Raw genomic sequence first — 27,179 nt, forward strand, 5'->3', positions numbered from 1 at the left:
TCTGCAATTGTGAAAGCAAACATGAAATAACAGTTGACTCAGAGTCACACAGACCAAGTAAAAGTTTAAATTGATACTACAATATTATTCATATTTATGGGGTGCCTTGTGAAGTTTTGATACATGTACAAATTGTATAGTTTTGAAATAATGCTAATCATGTCTGTCTCCTCAAGTATTTAGGATTCATTTAAACTAATTTTTTCTTAACATATGTATAGTTAAGTATATATGATGCATATGTATGTGTCTATATAATTTCTCCAGTCTCTATTAACCACAATTCCAATCTTAACTTCTATGGGACAAGTTTTTTTTTTTTTTTTTTTAGATTCCACATCCAAGTGAGACCATGTGATAATTGTATTTCTGTGCTTTGCTTATTTCATCAAATAAGCAAATCCATGTAATTGCAAATGATGGGATTTCATTCTTCTTCATAGATGAATAATATTCTGTTGTTCATATATTTCACATTTTCTGAACCCATTGCTCAGCTGATGCACAACTAGTTTTTTTTTTTTTTTTTTCCATTTCTTGGCTATGGTGAATAGTATTACCTAAATGTGGGGGTACAAATGACTATTCAGTAGACTGATTTCAGTTCCCTGTCTAGGAATTCTAGTACTTTGTTGAATAAAAATGGTGAGGCATGGCATCCTTGCCTTAATCCATATTTTAGAGAGAAAGCCTTCAATTTCTCCCCATTCAGTATGATATTAGGTTTTGTTGTTGTTATGTATGACATTTATTATGATGATGTACATTACTTCCATACCTAATTTGTTGAGATTTTATAACAAAGAGATGTTTTATTTTATCAAATGTTCTTAGCTATTGAGATCACCAGATTATCATATCATTTTGTCCTTCATTCTTTTGATGTGTTGTATCATGTGTATAGATTTGCTTATGTTGAACAATCCTTGCATTTCTGGAATGAAGCTTATGTGATCATGGTGATTATATGAATCTTATGAATCATGAATCCTATATGATCATGTTGGATTATATTTTCTAGAATTTTATTGAGGATTTTTGCATCTATTTTGCTCCGAGGATATTAGTTTATGGTTTATTTTATATTATGTTCTTGTCTGGTTTTGTTATTAAGGTGATGCTAGCTAAATAGGATGACTCTGGGAGAATTACCTTTTCTTCTATTTTTAGACTTAATTAGGAGGGATTGTTGTTAATTCTTTAAATTTTGGGTAGAATTCAGACCTGAAATCTCTGGCCCTGAATTCTTTTTTGATGGAAACTTATTGTCACTGTATTAATCTTCTTATTAATTATTATTCTGGGCATATATTCCACTTCTTCATGATTCAGCCTTCATGAGGTCTATGTTTATGCCCTTCATGTAGGTTTTCAAATATTAGAGAGTTGAACCATTTATTTGCTTAACTATGCCAGAGAGTTTATATGCATGCTAATTTTTTTTTGATTTTTGAATACTTTGCCTGTATTTATGATCTGTCTTAGCACATAGATGTTACTTTATTGTTACCATAATTATCTTTATTCTCCTTCTCTACTGTTTTACCATCATTATTATACTTCACATTATTTGTTTTGCTTCCTTTTTAAAATATTTTATTTATTTGAGAGGTAGAGTTATAGACAGAGAAAAGGAGAGACAGAGAGAGAGGTCATCTATCTGCTGGTTCACTCCCCAAATGGGAGCAATGGCCGGAGCTAGGTTGATCTGAAGCCAGGAGGCAGGAGCTTCTTTTGGGTCTCTCACATGGGTACGGGGGCCTAAGCATTGTTGCCATCTTCTACTTCTTTCCCAGGCCATAGCAGAGAGCTGGATCAGAAAAGAAGCAGCCAGGACCTCAACCGGTACTCATATGGGATGACAGTGTCACGAGGGGAGGCTTAACTTGCTATGCCACAATGCAGACCCCAAGATGTTCTCATGTTTCCGTATTAGTGGTCAGATTTCTTTTCAATATTTTCCCATCTTTTGTATGTAAAATGTATGTTGCAATACAGTGCATATTATATTAAATTTTGTTATTGCATTTTGGGTACCTTGAATTATTTCCCAATTTTTCTTTGATTTCCCAAAGCATCTTTACCTCAATATTGTTCTTTCTCTATCAATTTCTGTGGCCTTTTGTAAAAGCTAGCCTAACATTTTTCCCTGCTAAATGAAGCCTCACAAAATTTCATACTTCTGTTGTGCTTAGATATGTGGTCCTGTACTGAGATTTCCTGATAATATTATTTTGCCTTTTTTTCAGCAGTGTGTTTCCTTTCAGGGATGATCATTTATTTTCTTCATTAAACTTCAAGTTGGAAGAGATATTTATAGATTTAGTATTTTCATGTCAGTTCCTTGATGTCCCTGTCACTGTCCATTTGAATCTACTACCTCTTCCCACTCAAATTCAGGTAAGAAAGACAAGTTGATTGTGTATAGCCTCTGTCATAATTTGCAAAAATAAAAGCATGCTTTCGTGTGAGTATGATGGGTCTAAGCAGAATTATCTGTCTTTCATATTCTCCGTCTCATCTAGGAAGTATAGTGCAAAAATGAATACAGTCAAGTGTATGGAAGCTCCCAGTACTTAAGTTTCACAAAATATTTTCTTTACACTGATGAACATCCCAAAATGTTCCCCTGAAAAAGTCCTCCCCAAAAAACAACAACTGAATCCTGCTTCAACAATCTACAGAATGATTTTATACCCAATGGCAGAGGCACTCTTTTTTTTTTTTTTCCATAGGTTTATTTTTTTAACTTTTATTTAGTAGATATAAATTTCCAAATTACAGTTTATAGATTACAATGGCTATTCTTCCCCCTTAACTTCCCTCCCACCGGCAACCCTCCCATCTCCCGCTCCCTCTCCCATTCCATTCTCATCAAGATTCATTTTCAATTATCTTTATATACAGAAGATCAATTTAATATATATTAAGTAGAGATTTCATCAGTTTGCGCCCACACAGAACACAAAGTGCAAAATATTGCTTGAGCACATTGAACTACACATTAAGGACAGAGATCCTACATGAGGAGTAGGTGCATAGTGACTCCTGTTGTTGATTTAACAAATTGACACTCTTGTTTAAGGTGTTAGCAATCTCCCCAGGCTCTAGTCATGAGTTGCCAAGGCCATGGAAGCCCCCTGAGCTCTCCGACTTTGATCTTATTTCGACAAGGCCATAAAGGTTGCATGTACCAATGCCATCTCACTAGTCCAAGAGATCAATTTCAGGTCACAATAGATCATAATGATAGGTCTAAGAGGCAAAGGTATCACATAAACAAGACTAGTGTCTGCTAATACTAACTGATAGAATCAAAAAGGGAGAGAAGGATCCAACATGGGAAGCGAGATACACAGCAGACTCATAGAATGGCAGATATCTTACACAGCACTCTGGCCTCAGAATCAGACCTTAAGTCCGTCGGATCTGGCTGAAGAGCCCATGAGTGTATTTTAGGCATGGAAAGCCAAGACACTCTGGGAAAAAAAAAAAAAAAGAAAAAAACCTAAATGAAAGATCTCTGTGAGTGAGATCCCAGTGGAAAGAACAGGCCATCCAAGAAGGAGGTACCTTTCTCTGAAAGGAGGAGAGAACTTCCACTTTGACTATGGCCTTGTTGAAATAAGATCAAAGTCAGCGAGCACAAAGGTACTCTTAAAATGAAAGGAGAAAAATAACTTCACATCTAGAAAAAGAAAGATGGGCAGAACTTCTCCTAGAAAGACTTAGAATGCTTTTTATTCCTTGAAAAAATGGTTAACTTTTATCAGGTCAGCTGTCATTCCATGCGTTGGACTTACAGATCATTACTTGGAAGATCTTAACCACATTTCTTTTTTTTTCTAAAAAAAAAGAAGAATTATTTTATTTTTTAAAGACAGTTACAGAGAGAGATAGAGACAGAGAGACACAGAGAGAGACAGAGAGAGAGAGAGAGAGTCTTCCATTTGCTGGTTCACTCTCCAAATGGCCACAAAGGCTGGAGTTGAGTTGATCCGAAGTCAGGAGACAAGAATTTCTTCTGAGTCTCCAGTGTGGAGCACAGGGCCCTGAGGATTTGGGCCATCCTCTGCTTCTTTCCCAGGCGATAGGCAGAGCTGGATTGAAAGAAGAGTAGCCAGAACACAAACGAGTGCTCATATGAGATGCCAGCACTGCAGCCTGGGGCTTTAATACACTGCACCAGAGCTCCAGCCCCTTGATCTCATTTTCTACTGTCTCCTCTTCCATTTGTAAGTTGGAGCATTTGTTTTATAGCACCAAGGTGTGTGTGCTTTAATTCACCCCTAGCACTAAGACAATAAAGGACATTTCTCAGATTGTTAAATGTGACTTTCTTTTATCATGAGTTACACCATGAGTTAATGTCTTTTTTTTTTTCTTTTTCTTGAAGCTAGGTTAACTGATTTCCCAGTTCATTAAGGTTTTTGTTTGTTTGTTTATTGTTTTACTAGTATAATTCCTGAATCCCAGGAATTCTCTCAGTCTCTGGGAAAATGGGATAGCTGATATGTCATCATGAATATGGAAATTCATTTATATTCCTAAATTGCAGCTTCAACTATTTTATTCCACCATTGTAGAACTTCGCATGATTCCCTATTTTCTATGAATAAAGCTGTTTCTTCCACTATCTTTCTCCATCATGATTTGGTTCTTTTTCCACATTGGCTCATGAGGTTCTCTCTAATTTCCATCTTTCTCTTATGACAAATATTAGCATTATATGTTTTTTGAATTTTTTCAAAATCTTTATTTGTTCATAAAATTTCTGAGTGATTAAAAAATGTTCTGCTGATTCTGTGGTTAAGTTTCTTTCACTGATTTTTGTCCTTTTTTTTCTCAATTTGTTTTGTTATGAGTATCTTTGTTCATCTTTTTTGAATATGCATCTTAAAACATTTTCAAATATTAAAATTACTGTCTCTGTTCTTGATAGTAAATATCTTTTTTTCTTTCTTTGCATTATTTTTATGTTTCTTTTGAAAACAATGCTGTTTATTTCTTAAATCATATCTGAGTGCTTGTCTCTTAATCAGAATGTTTAATCTATACAAAATTGTGATTTCTTATAGACTTATTAACATTTCTCCTTGTATTTTATTTCATTTTGTAATATAACAATTTCTTTTTCTCTTTTCAAAATTTTCTGTTATAAATATCAATTAGATGTACTTTATTTTCTGTTTTAAATTTCTTTTCTTATTGATGTTCTGAGATTCTCTTACATAAAACAGTATCTCTGTTCAAGGCATGAAATGGGGTACAAAATTTTACTCCTGTGGTTGACTTGGTAGCAGAATACAGTTTTCTTATTCCAATGTGCCTCCATTGCTGTTCGTCTAGGTTAAAATGTTACACGTAAAAAGGGAGTGAAGAAAGTCAACCTCGGTTCTTGTCTCACATAGGAGTATTTCCATGTGGTCCAGGCAGCAAGCAAAGCAAGATTTATTTAAGTCAGAAATCTCCTGCCACAGTAGGTAGGATAGGGTCTCCAAAGAAGTAGACCTCAGAAATTGTTACAGTAGAATCTTTTAAGCTTTTTTTTTTTTTTTTTTTTTTTTTTTTGTGAGGGGGGACAGACTAGCAGCTAACAATCAATCAAAGGGTGGGGACAAAATTGTCAAAAGGCCAGAATCAATTTTTTTTTAAGATTTATTTATTTTAAAGTCAGAGTTACACAGAGAGAGAAGGAGAGGCAGAGAGAGAGGTCTTCCATGTGGTTGTTCACTCCCTAACTGGTCACAACAGCCTGAGCTACGCCTATCTGAAGCCAGGAGCCAGGAGCTTCCTCCAGATCTCCCACACAGGTGCAGGGGACAAAGGACTTGAGCCATTTTCCACTGCTTTCTCAGGCCATAGCAGAGAGCTGGATCGGAATTGGAGCAACTGGGACTTGAACCGGCAACCATATAGGATGCTGGCACTGCAGGCAGCAGCCTAATCCGCTACACTGAAGTGCTGGTCCTTTGTTTTTTTTTTTTAATTCAGAAAACTGTATTTAGACAGGGAGAGTCAATTTGTGCCATAGCTGTTAGAACAACAGGATTTTGTTCATGAGAGATGGGTAGACACTAACCAACTGATTTGCTCTTGTTGGAGTTGTCTGATCATCCTATCCAACCTACTCTTGTATTTATTCTGGTTTGCCTGCTGCTACTGTTACTTCTCATAGTATACTTTTATGTCACATAGTGTAAATTGGGGCTGAAGGGCCCGAGTAACCATGTTTCGAAAAAGTGCCTCCATTCGGACAGGCAGGCCAGACTTCCCATAAAAGCAGCCTGACTATGAAAGTTACAACAGAACAGCTTGCTATCTTTCACCATATAAGGAAATCTCCTGGGTCTGACACAATCAGGACCAACCGCGATCCATCAGGAAGTACCAGAGGTGACCCCAGCCGATCCACTATTACCCCACACCCCTTGATGATGTAACCGGGCTTTAAAAGAGGCTCCCAAGCAAGGCCCGGGGCCTTCCTCTGCCCTCCACTGTGCGGTTGAGTAGATGGGGTCCCTGCTGCAGCTTGTACTTCCGAAATAAACCTTACTCTTGCATTTTGGTGTGTTCAAGTCTCTGGCGGCATTTGGGGATGCGACAATCTGGGCACAACAGGGCCTTAGGGCAATTGTCAGTGCTTAGAATTCATGACCATGGGTGCAAAATACTTTCTTTCTCCGAAAGTAGTGCCTATCACATTGCTTGGGAGCTTCCAGTCTTATCATGAGAATATCATGGGAGTGGTGATTCCACCCTTCTGATTTCCCAGTTTACTGTGAAAACAAGCCACCAATCCCATGTTTCTGATGGTTTTTTGTCTTCATGTGCCAGTGTGTTTATAAGGTTCAGACCCTCACAGTTCAAAAGGTCTACCCCTCTTGGAGCCCAGCCCCCAATCCCCAACTGCCGCTGCAGGATGTATCTGACTTAAATAAAACCCGCTTTTCTCTCTCCCTTGTCTATGTGGAAATTCTTTCACATGAGAAAAAGAACTGAGGTCATTTTTCTCCACTGCTGTTTTCACCTGGAACAGTTTATTGAGAAGCTAGAAGAGCTCAGCTGAGACTTACTGCATCACTTTGCTTTGATAGTAATATTTCTGAAGCACTGTCCCATACAGTAAGTTCTCTAGCTCTGCCTGCATTACTTATTTTACCTGGGCTAGAGTTTCCTGGTTGCTGTGTATATCCTGTGATTTTCTTTTTTTAAGATTTTTTAAAAATTTATTCCAAAGGCAAAGTCTCAGAGAGAGAGAGAGAATGGAGAGAGAGAGGGAGATACATAAACTCAAAGAGAGATCTAGAGATCTTACAACTACTGGTTCACTCCCCAAATGCCCACAATGGCTGGAGCTTGGTCAATCCAAAGCCAGGAGCCAGGAGCTTCTTCAGGGTCCCCCACAAGAATGCAGGGGCCCAAGAAATTGGGCCATCTTCTGTCATTTTCCTTGGGGCATTAGCAGGGAATTGGATTAGAAGTAGAGCATCAGAGACTAGAACTGACACCCATATGGAATGCCAGCTCTGCAAGTGTTGGCTTTACCCACTCTGCCACAGTGCTGGTTCCACCCTTTGTTTATTTCACTGTTAACATGTAAAACAGATGTAGTTTTTCTGCCTTCTACTGGGCAGTAAAATTTTTGATGAAATAAACAAAAATATCTGTTAAGTACATACAAAAGTACATAGAAACAATTTAGCACAAATCCTGCTAAATGAGTTCTCTACCAAATGCCTCCAGGAAGGTCAACGACATAGGATCCAAGACAATCAGACAGCAACCTTTTAATGAAAAGCTCTAAAATTGAGAATTGTTTTTCAGAACTGGAAAATATTTTTTTCCTTAATTTTCAAATTGCATTATTTGCATTTGCCTGAGAATCTATCATAACATATACATACTTAACTTTGCTTCTTAAAGCTCATCAGAAAATCATGCTGCTAGGAAAGGAATGTGAGGTTAATATTTGGATCCTACCGGGATAAGCTATGCCTGGTTAGAGGAAGCAGGAAGCAACAGCAACACACATCTGAATGCATTTTATTGTTAATTGGAAAATTAAAAGTTAACTCCAGTAAAATCAATCAATGCTATTGAAACTGTGAAACAGTTGTGTACAAAATTAGGAAGAAAACTATAAAAAGTGCTAAAAATAATGTAATATCAAGGAATGCTTTTATTCACATTTAGTCTAATTTGCCAAGGATAGGGAGGAAATAATTTTACATTTGTAAGTTTCAACTTGGTAATTGTAAATATGGATTTTGACAAAGTATGTTCTGAAAGTAGAACAAACTGAGTTTTTTCAAGTCTGTTTTTGTTTTTTACTGTGCAACACAGGTTCCACCCTGTTCAGTTTCAGAAGTTCCAGGGTAGAGGTTTTAGAGAGCTTCATCAGCATCACCTTAATAAACTGTATAAAATAATATTCTAAACACATTCCAGATTCAATAGGAGCATTCATACCTTATAATTCTAAAACAATTTGAAGTTCTTCCATTCCTAAAATAGTGTCACAACAAATAGTAGGTATTTTTTTTTTTTTTTTGACAGGCAGAGTGGACAGTGAGAGAGAGAGACAGAGAGAAAGGTCTTCCTTTGCCGTTGGTTCACCCTCCAATGGCCGCCGCGCTGCAGCCGGTGCACCGTGCTGATCCAATGGCAGGAGCCAGGTGCTTTTCCTGGTCTCCCATGGGGTGCAGGGCCCAAGCACTTGTGCCATCCTCCACTGCACTCCCTGGCCACAGCAGAGAGCTGGCCTGGAAGAGGGGCAACCGGGACAGAATCAGGCGCCCCAACCAGGACTAGAACCTGGTGTGCCGGCGCCGCTAGGCGGAGGATTAGCCTAGTGAATCGCGGTGCCGGCCAAATAGTAGGTATTTTAACAATAACAATAATGGTATTTATCATGACTGGAGGGTCAACTTTTCACTGGCTAATTGTTAATTTCTCAATCTATAATAAATTGCAACCACTTCATCTTCCATAGAACATGTAAATCAGTCAGATGGAGCTTCATGCAAATGTTTTGTTTTTTCTTGAAAGAAGTAATGTTAAAATACTTAATAAAAAGGAAATCATAGATAAATGTGAGATCTCGCCTTCAGGAGGAATGCTTCTCAATTGAGGTGATTATACAGTTCTCACAACCAATTTCATGGCATCTGTGCTTTAACAAAGCCTACCTCAACTGCTATAGAAAATCTAATGCTATAGATTTATCTATTTGCTTTATTTTTTATTGCTACCCCAAATTTTGTTCTATTTTTTTTCTGCTTTCTGTACACATTTGCAGGTGATAAATGTTCAAGCTTTACATTTTATATTTCATTTATCTTTTTTATTTTGTATTCATTTTGCATGTAAAATGAAAAGATCTATAGAATAATGCTGCAGATATTGAATTTACAGTGCTATTGGGCATATAGTGCATAAAAAGGTTATCTGATCTCTAACTTAATCACAGGGAAACATTGCTAAAGGGAAAGCTAACAATGAAAGACCTCTGCCTTTGTGAAATTTATTTAACTATAAACCCATTATATAGCATTAATACATAATTTTCTTACTCCCTGCTACATTTGGATGAGATTTATTGTATATAGCTATTGCATTTGCACAAAAGTGAATGCATAAGTACAGAAGTCTTTAAATGTTGTGATTTAAGGCTATCTGGAGAAGTTATCAATGTCTGGATAATATTGTAAAGAAAGCAAACATGTGTTTCAGAGGAATACAATTTTATTCTATTTGAAAGTTAAGCTCCAGAAATGGAATAGTTTGTTATTTGTTATTCCACTACCTGAAACAGCAATTCCAGGCAAATAAAAAACTATATCTTAAAAGTTTTTTTTAAAAAATCTATCCATAACATTCCATAAATCTGGTGCTGTAATCACCATTCTTTGTGCTTCATCTAGGCTTATAAAAAAGACAAATCACTCTCTCATTATAGTGCCATACTTGAAGTACCCCATTTATATTTTTAATGCCTTTTGTATCTATTTCTTTCCAAAGTTTAATGGTCTACTTTGGCTTTGTAGGCCAGGGAAAAGAAATAACTTAAAGACGATGTTGTGTACTCTAGCTCACTGTATTCTGTGTTTGAAATGGGTCAGGTAGCACAGAAAACAATAGATCTTTAGCAAAAGAACTATATTTTAATATATCATTTCCTTTGTATATAAACTGTCCTTAAGACACTATTTGTTTCTTAAGACACTATTTGAGGCCAGTGCCGCAGCTCACTTGGCTAATCCTCAACCTGCGGCACTGGCACCCCAGGTTCTAGTCCCGGTTGGGGCGCCGGATTCTGTCCCGGTTGCTCCTCTTCCAGTCCAGCTCTCTGCTGTGGCCCGGGAAGGCAGTAGAGGATGGCCCAAGTGCTTGGGCCCTGCACCCACAAGGGAGACCAGGAGGAAGCACCTGACTCCTTGCTCGGATCGGCACAGCACACCCGCCATAGCAGCCACTTGGGGGGTGGACCGACGGAAAAGGAAGACCTTTCTGTCTCTGTCTCTGTCTTCTCTCACTAACTCTGCCTATCAAAAAAAAAAAAAGACATAACTTTTTTTACATTTCATATTTATTAATATGAAGATAACAGATTTCATATATTTCATAGATACATTTCTAAGAATATAATGATAGTTCCCTCCTCCTTCTCCTTTACTTCCTCTCTTTGTTTTATTCTTTTCCAATAACATACTTTGCTTATTTATAATCTTAGTTATATTTATTTCCTGTAAATAAAGAGTCCTATAAGTGAAAAGTATAAAAACCACTGTTCTGTAGGAATGTGGATACAGTTTATATGCAATAGTCAGATTCTATACTTAGGCAAACTGAAAGACTCCACCAAGAGACTATGATCAGTAATAGGTAATTCAGCAAAAGTTCACATCGCCAGCTAATAGCAAATCAAACACAAAATCTCTTTGGTAAGCCAATAAAGTACTTCAACTTTCCCCCCAAATTACAAATCTTCATTTAATTGCTAAAAATGTTTGAGACAACATGTACAAAAGAAAGACCAAGTTTACTCCTCATATATCATTAACAGATATGAGATAACCTACTACCAAATGACTTGCAATGCTAGATTCTATATATGTAATATATATTATATTATATGTTTTATATTGCATGCTATATTTATGTGGTGCAACTACTCTGCATGACATATCAGTGCTATATCTGATTCTGCCTAGTTTCACAGTCAATAGAATAGCACAACACAAAAATTGATCTTTATGTGAAATATAAAGAAACCTACCATGTGCTGAGCTGCCAAATTATGATATTCAGTAGGTTAAGTGCATTAAAAGCATTTTTGAATTATGTATTTATTTTATTATATCATATATTATTATATCTGTCCTGTATATCATATTTATCTCATATATAATATATATATATATGAAATGTTCAGTGACATTTTTAACTTACTTTGTTGAAATAAAGGTTTGCAAAATTATATACTTGGCTCCCATAAACAACAAATTTTGTCTCCCATAACAGCAATATATTTTTCAAACAAGGGAAAAATAATGTCAGAAAATACCATTAATTAAATAATATACTCTATTCAGATTTCAGTAGTCATTTTAACTAATGTCATTTTGTGTGCCAATATACAATTTAGTCATCATTTTTAAATTTTTTATGTATATTAAGGATCCCCAGTCTTGTCTTTCACACTTTGAAAAGTACTGGTCAGGTGTTTTGTAGAATGTCCCTCAATTTGGGATTGTTTAATACTTCCTAATGTTTAAATTAGGATTAAGGATTTTTCAGGAAGGTTACTACAAATGGGAACACTCTTCATATTGTACCACCTCAGGAATAAAGAGCAACAATATTAAGACTTATTACTGATCATGAAGACTTTTAAAAATTTGGCTAATACAAAGAAAAGAGATGGCATTTATTTCACAGGTCCAATTCTAAAATGATAGGCATCTTTGGTCATTTGGGTAAGATGGTGATTTGCCAAGCTTCTGCACTTCAGTGTTACATTACTCTTTATCCTTTTTCAAATTCCACTCATCAAAAAACAAGTTGTTCATTCACTCATTCAAAGGAAAAGAAAATAGATGTCACCTCTTGGAAGGAGAAGCATCATAGACTTAATAGGCACAAGTTAAATGATCAAAATAATTAAAAAATACTTGCTAGGAGATACTTTGAGGCGATGACATTTTTCTTCTTAATGTCTGTGTGCTAATTACATCATTCATCATTGGATCTCGCCTGCAGCAAGTAAAACTGGTGTTTTAATGATGATTTTCTATTTCTCTCATTTATTCCACATTTATAATTTGGAATTTGTCTGAAAAGGTTTGCCCCTTTCTCTCCACCTTTTTTTATTAAATCATTTAATTATATCAATATACAATCCTGAGTATTTATTTTATTCTTTGAATTACACAGATGTACCTTGATTTATGATGTGGTTACATCTAGATCAATTCATTCTTAGTTGAAAATACAATAACTTAAGAGTGTATTTAATGCACCTAACTTATTGATAATCATAGGATGGCAGCACAGCACACTGCAGTTTTCTTTATATTTCACATGAAGTTCAATCTTTGTGATGTGCTATTCCATTAATTTCGAAAATGCTCAGAATCCTCTAGGTAGCTCTAATGTGTCTCACTGAGCAGATGCGTTATGGAAACATTCTCTAGTAGACCCTCTTTCACTCAGTCATTCCTCTTCTTTTTAAGATTTATTTATTTGAAAAGGAGAACAGAGAAAGAGGACAGAGAGGAGAGAGAAGGGGAGGGGGAGGAAGAGAAAGAAAAATGGGGAGGGGAGAAAGGAGAGGGAGGGAGAGGAGGAGGGAGAGAAAGTACTATCTTTTGGTTTGCTTTCCAAATGACTGCAACAGTCAGGTCTGTGCTGGGCCAAAGGAAGGAGTCTTCATATCCACCAATCTCCCATACGCATGGCAGGGGCCCAAGTATATGGGCCACCTTCTACTGCCTTCCCAGGTGCATTAGTAGGAAGCTGAGTAGCTGGGTCTCAAACTTGCATTCCAGTATGGGATGCCAACCTCACAAGTGGTGACTTAACCCACTGGACCACAGCACAAGACCCTCAGCCATGCATCTTGCAGTTTCTGACAGTATCCAATCAGTCTTTCATTTTTCTAATTTTACCTTTTCCTAAATGCCATACAAATGGAATAATTCAACATGCAATCTTTTACTTCTTGCTTTTTCAAGTAACAAAATGTATTTAAGGAAAATTCCTATTGTGTGAATAAACAAATCAGTTCTTGGATCTGATTAGTAATTCAGGTTATGAATGGACAGCAGTGCATGTATTCATTCACCTTTTGAGGCATCTTGCTATTCCCAGGCTTTGACTACTGTCAATAAAGCTGCAATACACCGTCACATGCAGGTTCTGTGTGAACAGAAAATTTTGATTCACTGGAATAAATATATAAGAGTGGGATTACAGGCATCCTTAATAAATGTATGCTTAACATTACAATAAATTGTGGATATGTTTAGCGAGATATGTGTACTATGTTGCATCCCCACGAACAGTAAGTGAAGATTTCTGATACTCTGCATTTTTTTCTTTTCATTATTTATTTTCTTCAGTCATTATATTATAATATGGGTATGTTGTGGCCTTATGGTTTTAAGTTACATTTACATAATGACTAATAAAGTTGAGTATTTTTTTCATGAATTTATGTGTGTATCTTTTGGAGAAATATATCTAAATCTGCTACCAGTTTTTTTCCTGACTTGTTTCTTTTCTGATTGTTGAGGTACACACATTCATAATTGTTATATAGATCTTTTATATATCATTGTCAAATAAAGTTTCCTTGTCTGTGAGTTGTGCTTTTATTCACTTAACAGATTATTTTGCACAACAAAAGTTGCAATGTAATGAAGTCCTATATCTCATTTTGTGTGTTTCATGGTTCCTGATTTTGCTGTCCTATCTAAAATCCGATCACCTACTCCAAGGTTGTGCATATTTTCTCCTATTTTTCCTTCTAGAGGTTGTATAATTTTATATTTCACATTGAGAACTATGATTTGAGTTGTTGTTATGATAAAATGCGGGGCACATTTTCAAGTGCATGATTTTCCATATGAATATTCACTTGATCTATCCAATTGTTGAAAAGTCTATCTTTTCTCTGTTAAACTTATATCTTGGTCAGAAATAAGTTGCTGTATATTTTGTGTCTGTTTCTAGACTCTCTGTTTTATTGATCCATGTATCTATATTTCCATCAAGACCCTAAGGTCATGATTACTGTAGTTTTATTCTATGTCTTGAAATCAGGTAATGTGAGTCCTCCAAATGTTATTTTCTGTCAGAATTGTTTTGTTTCTCCCATGTCCTTCATGTTCCATATCAATTTTAGACCCAGATTGTAGGTATCTATCAAGCAAAAGGATTTTCTTTGGAACTGTGTTAAATATAGAGATCAAAGTGAAGGAGAATTGATATCTTAACAATATTGAGTTTTTCCAATGCAAGACCATTTAACCTATTTCTACTTATTTAGCTTTTGTTTGATTTTGTCATCTATATATTATAATTTTAAATACATTGATCCTGAAGATATTTTATTAGAAATATGAGCCTTTCATTTTATATTATAAATTAATTTTCTAAAAAAATCTATATACATTTTTTCCTGCTGATATATAGATCAATGAGATATGCCTGTTGACCTTGAAACTTACGACTTGTTAACTCAGGCTTTTAAAAAAATCATTATGACTTTTCTACATAGAAAATCATGTCCTCTGAAAACAGGGATGGTTTTATTTATTCAGTTTTAAACTGTGTATGTTTTTAGTCTTGACTTATTGCATTAGCTAGAAATTTCATTGTTATTTTGAATAGAAGTGATGAGAGAGAATACGTTTAGCCTTGGGGGGGATATTCAGTATATTACCATTAAATGTAATGTTAGCTATAGGTTTTTCTAGATGATTCTTTTTGGATGAAAATATTTCCATTTGATTTTCAGATTTCTAAGAATTTTATGTAATTTTTTCTTATGAATATATTCATGCTATCTCTATTTAGATGATCATTAATTTTTTATTATTGTGATTGTTTAACTTAGTCTGTTAATATAGTAATTTACATGGTATATTAGATTGTGATAACAGCCATAGCAAAATAGTGCAGACTTCTAAATAACAAAATTTGTTTTCTCTTCGTCCTAGCACTGGAAGTGCAACATGTAAGTTTTGGGCATACAGTTCAAACCATAGAACATAATTTGGTTGTTAAATGTTTAATCAGCCTTGATTTCTTATAATTTAACCACTTGACTACCTTTTATCATTCCTTTTAAAATACTTTACTAAATTTGATTTATTTATATTTATTGAGGATTTTTATGTCTAGGTTTATGATGGCTACTGTTCTATAGTTTTACTTCCTTCTGGTTGTGGTGTTAGGGTAAATCTAAAATCAAAATAGATTGGTAAGCATTCTGTCCTGTTCTCCATCCTAGAAAAGATTGTATAGAAATTAACACTATTTGTTATTTGAATATTGGATATGGGCCACCAAAGGAAATATATGGTCCTAGAGTTTCCCTGCTTGAAAATGCAGTTTATTAGTTCTTGAGTGATTTTCGTGTACATTTTCAGTGTTATAGGCATGAAGCTCCTTGTGGTATCCTTTTACTCTACTTCCAATGCCTGTGAGGCAATATTGAAGACTCATATTTTCTTTGTGGTGTTGTTATTTATGTATTCTTCCATCCTTTTCTAGAATAGTCTTACTAGAGCTTCATTAACTTCATTGTTTTTTTTTAAACTTTTATTTAATGAATATAAATTTCCAAAGTACGATTTATGGATTACAATGGCTTCCCCCCCATACCGTCCCTCCCACCCACAACCCTCCCCTTTCCCACTCCCTCTCCCCTTCCATTCACATCAACATTCATTTTCGATTATCTTAATATACAGAAGATCAGCTTAGTATACATTAAGTAAGGATTTCAACAGTTTGCTCCCACACAGAAACATAAAGTGAAAAATAATAGATGATTTTTTTAAATGATGATGAAATCAGATCAGACCTATTGTCATGTTTAATCCCAGTGAGAGTCAAGTTGGGAGTTGATAATTTCTTTTTTTTTTTTTTACAGAGGATCAGTTTAGTATGCATTAAGTAAAGATTTCAACAGTTTGCACCCCCATAGAAACACAAAGTGAAATATATTGTTTGAGTACTCGTTATAGCGTTAAATCTCAATGCACAGCACATTAAGGACAGAGATCCTACATGAGAAGTAAGTGCACAGTGACTCCTGTTGTTGACTTTACCAATTGACACTCCTGTCTATGGCATCAGTAATCTCCCTATGTTTTTTTTAATAACCAGTTTTGGGCACAGAGGTTTCTATTGTTTCTTTATGTTCACTTCTGCATTGTCCTGCAACTCTTGTATACTATCTTTTGTTTGTATTTGTTTTCACTTTTCCCTTTTGTATTTCAGTTGAATAATTTGTACTGATCCATTTTTAGATTTATTCTTTTTTTTCTTTTTTCTTTCTTTTTTTTTTTTTTTTTTTTTTGACAGGCAAAGTGGACAGTGAGAGGGAGAGAGAGAGAGAGAGATAAAGGTCTTCCTTTGCCATTGGTTCACCCTCCAATGGCCACCGTGGCCGGCGTGCTGCGGCCGGCGCACCACGCTGATCCAAAGCCAGCAGCCAGGTACTTCTCCTGGTCTCCCATGGGGTGCAGGGCCCAAGCACTTGGGCCATCCTCCACTGCACTCCCAGGCCGCAGCAGAGAGCTGGCCTGGAAGAGGGGCAACTGGGACAGAATCCGGTGCCCCGACCGGGACTAGAACCTGGTGTGCTGGCGCTGCAAGGTGGAGGATTAGCCTAGTGAGCCGCAGCGCCAGCCAGATTTATTCTTTTTTTTTTTTTTTTTTTTTTTTTTTTTTTTTTTTTTTTTTTGACAGGCAGAGTTAGACAGTGAGAGAGAGAGAAACAGAAAGGTCTTCCTTGCCGGCGCCGCTGCTCACTAGGCTAATCCTCCGCCTTGCGGCGCCGGCACACCGGGTTCTAGTCCCGGTTGGGGCGCCGGATTCTGTCCCGGTTGCCCCTCTTCCAGGCCAGCTCTCTGCTGTGGCCAGGGAGTGCAGTGGAGGATGGCCCAGGTGCTTGGGCCCTGCACCCCATGGGAGACCAGGAAAAGCACCTGGCTCCTGGCTCCTGCCTTCGGATCAGTGTGGTGCGCCAGCCGCAGCGTGCTGGCGGCGGCAGCCATTGGAGGGTGAACCAACGGCAAAGGAAGACCTTTCTCTCTCTGTCTCTCTCTCTCACTGTCCACTCTGCCTGTCAAAAAAAAAAAAAAAAAAAAAAAAAAAAAAGGTCTTCCTTTTCCGTTGGTTCACACCCCAAGTGGCCACTATGCCGGTGTGCTGCACCGATCCGAAGCCAGGAGTCAGGTGCTTCCTCCTGGTCTCCCATGCAGGTGCAGGGCCCAAGTACTTGGGCCATCCTCCATTGCCTTCCTTGGCCACAGCAGAGAGCTGGACTGGAAGAGGAGCAACCGGCACTAGAACCCCAGGTGCCAGCGCCACAGGCAGATGATTAGCCAAGTGAGTCATGGCGCCGACCTAGATGTATTGATTCTTTCTTTTTAAGAGTCAAGTCCACTGGTGAACTTCTTGAAGATATTGTTTACTTCTATACTACATTGTCTACTTGTAGAATTCCAGTTTATTTTTTTTTTATAGCTTTTCTCTTTGCTGAAATTACCTATCTTCTCTGTCGTATTGTCTTTGTGTACTGGAGCTGTGACATATTTATCATTATTATTTTATTCTTTGTCTTATAGTAATAACATTGTATCATACTTGAATGTGGTTCAAGTGATTACTTAGTTGGTTCAGACTGCTTTTTGCGTTTCTCAAGTTTATATATGTTGTTCTTGAAACATGTACATGTTACATAAGGTAGTAGATGCTGAATGAAATAGTGTTTATACTTGGAGATGTATTTATTTTTCTTTCTATTAGGCAGTTAGTATAGTAGTTTATTGTTATCTACTAGAGAGTAGAATACATTTGAACTTTATAGGCACTGTGGTGACCCCAGACCACAAGGGACCTCAAATTCCTTCAGCAAACATACTTCTCACTTGGTTTTACCTCTTCCTTTGCGTTAAATAATTAAATAATATTTTCTAGAAATGTTTTGTTTTATATGTTTTACCTGATTCATTTGCTGTACAGATGGTAGTTAGGAATGAAATGACATTTTTTGCTTAAGCTTCAATTTCAGGATGCTACTGTGAACTTGAATCGTGGGCTTGTGACTATGCAGATATTCCAGTTCCCCTAAAGATGTAATGGTGCCATGTATTCCTGCCCTTTCCCCAATGTACATTTTATACCATTTTCCTGGTTCTTATCCCAAAGCCACATAAGTTTATATCAATGCACCCAGCTTACAGATTTGAATTTTTTTTTTTATTTTCTTGGCTCTTCCATTACAGATACAGCTTCTTTTCCATAGGAAAGATAGGTTAATTATCAGAAGGACAGATTTAATAGTAACTGCTGTTCCCCTTTTTCCTGTCAGAACAAATATTGTACTTTCTCTGATTCTCCTCTTTCTTCACTATCAGCCTATGAACTCTTACAGAATTTCTTGAAGGAAAACACGGAACCTGTTGTTGATCACCTATCTTCAGCCTGTAGGATCTTGACACTCTTTTTTTTTTTTTTTTTGACAGGCAGCGTGGACAGTGAGAGAGAGAGACAGAGAGAAAGGTCTTCCTTTGCCATTGGTTCACCCTCCAATGGCCACCATGGCTGGTGTGCTGTGGCCTGTGCACCGCGCTGATCCGAAGGCAGGAGCCAGGTACTTCTCCTGGTCTCCCATGGGGTGCAGGGCCCAAGGACTTGGGCCATCCTCCACTGCACTCCCGGGCCACAGCAGAGAGCTGGCCTGGAAGAGGGGCAACCGGGACAGAATCCGGCACCCCGAGCAGGACTAGAACCCGGGGAACCGGCACCATAGGCAGAAGATTAGCCTATTGAGCTGCAGCGCCGGCCAGGATCTTGACACTCTTATGTCAGCTCACATTTGACCTTATGCAGTTTAAGACTCATAGATGAAGCTTATTAGCTTTTCACTCTTCTCTGGGCACTGCTCAGAGATGCAGTATCACGGTCATTCTAGTCCTGTTGCTCTTTGTAGGTACCCATTTCTTTTGAGATTTTGGGTTTTTTCAGTTCTCTACGAGGAACATAAAAAGTGTAAAGTTGTGGTATTATTTACTTTCTTGTTATAACTGTGGGAGCAATGCTTTCTTCAGCTATCTATATCTCAAGTTAAAACTGAAATTCAATGACTTTTTAAATTTAATACTGAAAACCCATATCATAAAATAAAAGATTATCATCAATTGACAGTTATTTTCTGAGTAGAGTAAAATAAACACATGATGATCAACATGTATGAAAAATCCCTTATATACCATTAGTATGAATAACCCATGAATTAGTCAAAGTTAATTACCTTAAACAATTGATAGTCAAGACTGTATCTCCTAAACTTGGTTAAATTTAAATTTATATAGTGCTAATTGAAAAATATAAATTGTGGCCCCTAAATTCAATTCTCAGTGTGCTCTGAAGAAATTGGTAACATGTATGAAACAATATATTTCTAGTATTAATTAAGCTGGGGGAAATTCCTCTATGAATTTTTGAATTAAAGAATAATTTAAATAACTTAAAATAAAATCGGGTAAATAATTTAAAGTTGAGGGAAGTGCTTATATGAATTTTTGAGTTAAATAATAATTCAAATAATTTAACACAATATTTTCATGATATTGAAAAACCTATAAAAACAATTTCTTATCATTTCAAGTGATTTTCTTCAACTGTGCATCATGGTTATGCAGTCAGTATTTTCACGAACTTAAGCCATTCAACTGAAGTCTAAAATTTTATGTGTAATGCTGAGAATGTGTTTACAGAGAATACCAATTATTATGCAAATGATACTAGGTATAGCTTTATATCTTTCCAAGGAATTGGTACTTTTTTTCACTCTTTGAAGAAACAATTCAGTAAAGGTATCTTTAAATAAAAAAAATGATAAAATTCTATAAACACAGTGAAAATAGGATGTCAACAAAATTAAATTTCAAAAATTATATTGGCATCACCAATCCACATCTAATTGTAACAAGGATTTATACTTGACTCACCATGGCAACAATTAATCATTTCTTAAATTCTTCTGTAACATTCCAAATTCAGTACCATCACTCTAATCCAATTCATTTACATCTCTTCCTTATTTTACCCTGATATCTTCAAGACTCTTCCTGTACCTACTCATGTCTTTGTCTTCTTCAAATTCATTATCTGTAGTTTTATGAGAAATATTTCTTCATGGGAAATAAGTTTTGAAGCTCAATTTTAGCAAGTACTTTTGCTTGTCTTTGGATTTGATGCAATTCCTTTTACATGGCTTATGAAGTATTGATTCTCACTCACAAGCTGAGTTCTGTGTAAACATATATACTTCTGATTCAGTTCCATGGCACTTGTTTACTGCTATAATGTTTTTGGATGCTTGAATACCCTATATGCCTTCCTTAGGAGAATCCACATATGGGGCAGTCACTATGGCTTAGAAGGTGAGGCCCCATATGGGTGTCAGTACTAGCCCCAGCTGCTCCCCTTCTGATCCAGCTCTCAGCTATGGCCGCAGAGAATGGCCCAGGTTCTTGGCCATGTGCTTACACCTGCGTAGGAGACCTGGAAGAGGCCCCTAGTTCCTGGCTTTGGATCTGCTCAGTTCCAGCCATTTTGGCCATTTGGGGAGTGAAAAAGCAGATGGAAAACCTCTCTCTCTCTCTCTCTCTGCCTCTGTCTCTCTGTAACACTGCCTTTAAAATAAATATAAAAACAAATTCACACATTACTCCTTACATTTCTGAGAAAGTATTTGAGGAAATAATGTCTGAAATTTCCCCAGATTTGGTAAAAAGATATCATCTACAGCTCTGAGAAGCTGTTTGGAATCAAGGAAGGAAAAATCCAAAGAGATACAGTCACGTGTCACTTAGTGACAAGGATACATTCTGAGAAATGCATTGTTTGTTCCACCCGTATGAGAACATCATGGAGTATACATACAGCATCATCAGGAAATGTAATCTTATCAGAACATCAGTAGTGTATGTGGTGTGTCATTGACTGAAACATTGTTATGTGGTGCATTACCGTAAATGTCAAGGCACATCATTATCAAACTTCTAACAACTGCAAAGAGAAAATTTTAAAACTGTCCAAAAGAAATAAAGTATAACCTACAGGGGAAAAACAATATGAATGGCACAGACCCATCATCAGAAACCATATATATTGCTAGAATGAAGGACACAGCCTCTGTAAGAGAACTGTCAACTCAGAATTCTATATCTACTGAAAATATCTGCCAGGGAAGAGAAAAAAATCAATGTAATGTCAGATGAAGGAAAAGGAACAGAATTTGTTGTCAGTAGATGTACTCTAAAAGAATGGCCAAAAGAGTTTCTCTAAGCAGAAAGGAAATGATAGAAGAAGAAATCCTGGATCACCATAGTTAAAACAATAACAGTTGAGTACATAGATACAACAGACTGTCCTTCTCCATCTGAGAAATTATTTGGTGGTTGAGGTTAAAAATTATAATTATCAAAGATGGTGCTCCGTATACATAGAAAAACATTTAAGATAATGATATAATTGGAGTTTGTAGAGTATAAAAGGAGCTATGATTCCATACTTGAAGGGGGAGAAATGTTGATACTAATAGGTGGTCATAGGTATTCATAAAGTAATGACTAGGACAGTCGTTAAATGACTATACAAAATATACACTCAAAATCACTATAAATACTGTCACAGAAGAATATTATGTGCTTTCTTATAAGACTCTGAAATAATCAAGCTCATAGGGGCAGAAAATAAAACACTGATGTTTTATACTAACAGATGGGCTGTAGGGAAGAAAAAATGAGGAGTCATTGTGAAATGGTTATTGTTTCAGTCATGGTCAAAGAATAACTGAGTAGTGTAATGCCTATAACTGACAATATGGTATAATGTCCTTCTAAGTTTGTTAAAATCTCATTTTAAGTGTTATTAACACAAAAACACTCACACACAAGCAAACTCAGAAGCAAAGAAACACAAGGAAGTTTTGGGAAGGATTGGATATGTCTATTGGCTTCTTTATATTGATGGCATTATGGGTGTTTCCATATGCCCAAACAGACCACATTTCATGTATTAAATATTTCTTTGTGTAACAACTAGCTTATTTAAGGTTGTTAAAAGTCATTGTATATAAATCAAAATAGAATTTAAAAATATGTGCAATACATAGGAAGATAGGAAAATCAAAAGTCAGAAAAGGCAAATAACAAATAACAAAAAGCAAATAACATAAAACAACTGTAATTGGCAGGCTTAAATATAAGATATCAATAGGTACATTAAATACAAATAATCCACATGCATTGATTAAAAGAGATATTGCCAGTGTGGGAAAAATAGTGTTTTAATTACAGTGGTCCCCCATTTATCTGCCATTTTCTGTTTTATTTTTAGTTACGTGTGTTCAACCATGCTGTGAAATAATAAATGGAGAACTCCAGGTATAAACAGTTCATAATTTTTTAATAATTTTAATCACAATATATTGATATAAATTTTCTATTTTCTTTTTTTTTTTTTTTTTGACAGGTAGAGTTAGACAGTGAGAGAGAGAGACAGAGAGAAAGGTCTTCCTTCCATTGGTTCACCCCCAAATGGCCGCTACGGCCGGCGCTGCACCAATCCGAAGCCAGGAGCCAGGTGCTTCCTCCTGGCATCCCATGTGGGTGCAGGGCCCAAGTACTTGGGCCATCCTCCACTGCCTTCTTGGGCCACAGCAGAGAGCTGGACTGGAAGAGGAGCAACCGGGACAGAATCTGGTGCCCCAACCAGGACTAGAACCCGGGGTGCCGGTGCCACAGGTGGAGGATTAGCCTAGTGAGCCTTGGCACTGGCAAATTTTCTATTTTCTTATTAGTACCGCTTACTGTGACTTTTAAATTAAAGTTTGTCATAGTTACATATGTATGAAAGAAGTTCAAAAAATTGTTGAAAAATGGAAATAAAGAATATATTTATTTTGACATGCACGCAAAAAAATCACATCTCAGGGCAGGCATTATGACACAGCAGATTAATCTGTCACATAGGATACTCACATCCCTTATCCAGGGTGCCTCTTTCAAGTCCTGGTTATACTACTTCATATCATTTCCTAATAATGCACATTGTATGGGGCAGAAGATGATGTCACATAGGACTTTGAGGCACACCAACCTCTGAATATACTATAGGCTCCGAGGCTCAAGCCACCTACATGGGGTTTGCTTGGTGAACATCTGCCTCTCTGTGGACCTGAGAGTCTGGTAGGGTCAGTGAGGGGAGATCTCTGCATCCAGCAACTATGGAAGCCTTGTGTGCTGAAACTGTGAGAACTCAGGGGCTGTACAAGAGGATGCTGGGTGTATCTGAGTCATGAGGAGCCATTTGGTGTGGCTCCACACACTCAGTGCTACTTGGGTGCAAGAAGCTGGTCATTGCAGTGGAGACTTTGCTCAGAGTGACGACTGCACAGATCATTTGTGGGGTTCATACAGCAGCACAGATGAGTGTTGAACCCACGGAGGACTAAAAGCTGGGCATTGCTCAGCTTGGAGGAGAGGCAATGAGGGGGTGATCATACCAACAGTGGTGACAATTCCTCATTTCTGTTTACAAGAGGAGATCTAGCATGCCAAACTTCAGTGTTACCCTGGATACTCCTCCCACCCTGAAGCACTGACCAGTTCACTGGCCATAACTAGGACACAGCTCTTGGTATTCACTGAATGTACAGACATTCTACTTAGCCACAGAGGTAAAGTTCAAATTAAAAACCATCAGAGGAGAAATCAACAAGTAACTACAAAAATGCCTAAAAATAAATGCAAAAATTCAATAAACATGAATAAGGATGACATCCTGATGTTCCCAAAGGAACGCAACAACAAGTCAATATTAAAATGTGAACATGAAGAGAATGATGAAATACTGGAAATGGAATCCAAAAGATTAACCATAGGATCACTCAAAGCAATCAGAAGAAAATCCATTAACAAAAGAAAACCATACATGACATGAATGAAAATTTTTCTCATGAAATTGAGATTGTAAAAACAAATCAAAATGAAATCTTAGAAATGGAGGATTAAACAGATCAAATAAAAATACAGTGAAAAGCATTAACAACAGACTTGGTGAGGCAGAAAAAAATATTTAAGTTACAAGAGAAATCTTTGAAAAACTTTTTCAGGTTTAGGAAGTAAGGTGATGCTGGCTTCATAAAAGAATTTGGGGGGCCGGCGCTGCGGCTCACTAGGCTAATCCTCTGCCTTGCGGCGCCGGCACACCGGGTTCTAGTCTTGGTCGGGGCACCGGATTCTGTCCCGGTTGCCCCTCTTCCAGGCCAGCTCTCTGCTGTGGCCAGGGAGTGCAGTGGAGGATGGCCCAAGTCCTTGGGCCCTGCACCCGCATGGGAGACCAGAAGCACCTGGCTCCTGGCTTTGGATCAGCACTATGCACTGGCCATAGGGCACCGGCCGCGGCGGCCATTGGAGGGTGAACCAACAGCAAAGGAGGACCTTTCTCTCTGTCTCTCTCTCTCTCACTATCCACTCTGCCTGTCAAAAAAAAAAAAAAAAAAAAAAAAAAAAAAAGGAAAGATTCCTTCTCTTTCCATTGTTGTGAATAGTTTGAAAAGAATTGGAGTTAGTTCTTATTTAAATGTCTGGTAGAATTCAGCAGTGAATCCATTCAGTCCTAGGCTTTTCTTTGTTGGGAGTGCCTTTATTACTGATTAATTTCTGACTTGGTTATGGGTCTGTTTTGGTTTTCTGTGTCTTCATAGTTCAATTTAGGTAGGTTGTATGTCTCCAGGAATCTCTCCATTTCTGATAGATTTCCCTGTTTGCTGGCATACAACTCTTTGTAGTAATTTCTGATGACTCTTTGTTTCTGTGGTGTCCATTGTTACATTCCCTGGCATCACTGTTGAATTCTACCAGACAAACGAAAGGGAGGGAATCTTCCCAAACTCCTTCTATGAAGCCAACTTCACCTTAGTTCCCAAACCAGAAAAAGATACAACAGAGAAAGAGAACTATAGACAAATATCTCTGGTGAAAATAGGTGAAAAATCCTCAACAAAATACTAGCTAATTGAATCCAACAACACATCAGAAAGATCATTCACTTGTACCAAGTGGAATTTATCCCTGGTATGCAGGCATGGTTCAACATTCGCAAATCAACCATTGTGTACATCACATTAACAAACTGAAGAACAAAAGTCATGTAGTTTCTTACCAGATGCAGATAAATCATTTGACATGCTATAACACATATTCATGATGAAAACTTTAAGCAAATTAGATATAGAAGAAATATTCCTCAAACAATCAAGGCAGTTTATGGTAAACTAATGGCCAGCATCCTATTGAATGTGGAAGAGTTGGAAACATTTCCCATGAAATCTAGACCCAGAAAAGAATGCCCACTGTTGTCATTGCTATTTAATATATTCCTGAAAGTTTTAGCATGAGCCATTAGTCAACAAAAACAAGTCAAAGGGATACAGATTGGAAAGAAGGAAGTCAAATTATCCCTATTTGTAAATGACATGATTCTATAGATAGAGGATCTAAAAGACTCCAATGAGTTTGGTAAAGTGGCAGAATATAAAGTCAACACACAAAAATCAATAGCCTTTGTACACCTAGACAATGCCATGGCTGAGACAGAATTCTTAAGTTCAACCCCATTAATAATAGCTGAAAAAATTAAATACGTTGAAATAAATTTAAGCATAGATGTAAAAAATCTATATAATGAAAATTATAAAGCATTAAAGAAAGAAGCATAAAATATGTAAAAATGGAAATATCTTCCATGTTCCTAGATTGGAAGAATCAACATCATCCAAATGTCCGCACTATCAAAAGAAATGTATAGATTCAATACAATCTCAATCATTTTACAAATGAAATTCTCAGATCTAGGAAAAATGATGTTAAATTCATATGGAAATACAAGAATCCCCAAATATCTAAAGCAATCTTGTACAACAAAAACAAAGTCAGAGGCATCAGTATAAAAGATTTTAAGAAATAGTAGAGGGCAGTTATGGTCAAAACAGACTGGTATGGCACAAAAACAGACATGTTGAACAATGGAACAGAATAGAAATGCCAGAAGTCAATCCATACATTTACAACCAATTTATCTTTGACAAAGGAGATAAAATCATCCCTGGAGCAAAGGCAGTCTCTTCAACAAATAGCTCTAGGAAAACTGGATCTCTTTAGACAGAAAAATGAAACTAGACCCCTACCTTACTTTAGGCAAAAGTCCATTCAAATGGATCAAAGACCTAAATCTATGATCCAATACCATAAAATTACTAGAGAACATTGGGGAAATTCTGCAAGATATTGGCGTAGCTAAAGACTTCTTAGAAAAGACCCCAGAAGCATCAGCAATCAAAACCAGAACTGACAAATGGAATTTGTCAAGCTGATAATCTTCTGAACTGCAAAAATAAATAGGAAAGTGAAGAGGCAACTGACAGAATGGGAAAAATATTTGCAACTACACAACTGATAAAAGGTTAATATCCAGAATCCCTAAAGAGCTTAAGAAATTCAATAGCAGCAAAATAAACAATCCAGTTAAGAGAGGAAATTCAAGAGAGGAAAATCAAATGTCCAACAGAAATTTGGAAAACTGTTCAGGATCACTAGCTGTCAGGAAGTTGCAAATCAAAACCATAGGAACATTTCACCTCACCCCAGTTATAGTGGCTCTCATACAGTTATCAACAAACAACAAATGCTGGTGAGAGTGTTGGGGAAAATGTACCCTAATCCACTGTTGGTGGTAATGTAAACTGGTGCACTCACTATGGAAGACAGTATGGAGCTACCTCAGAAATCTGATAATGTCCACCCATTTTATCTAGCCATTGCACTCCAGGGAATTTACTCAAACCAAAACAAATCAGCATATGA

The 27,179-nt window shown here is 36.8% G+C and overlaps 1 protein-coding gene across 1 annotated transcript in view; it reads left to right on the plus strand.

Moving 5' to 3' along the window:
• LOC100347161 (PRELI domain containing protein 3B-like) overlaps nt 1-27,179 on the plus strand; it is a 172,941-nt gene that overhangs the window by 106,676 nt on the left and 39,086 nt on the right. Inside the window, 1 exon segment of the mRNA XM_070076787.1 lies at nt 13,533-13,567. Coding sequence (XP_069932888.1) covers nt 13,533-13,567 — 35 coding nt within the window.

The sequence above is a fragment of the Oryctolagus cuniculus genome, chromosome 7 (genome assembly GCF_964237555.1).
Source record: "Oryctolagus cuniculus chromosome 7, mOryCun1.1, whole genome shotgun sequence".
NCBI classification, from domain to species: domain Eukaryota; kingdom Metazoa; phylum Chordata; class Mammalia; order Lagomorpha; family Leporidae; genus Oryctolagus; species Oryctolagus cuniculus.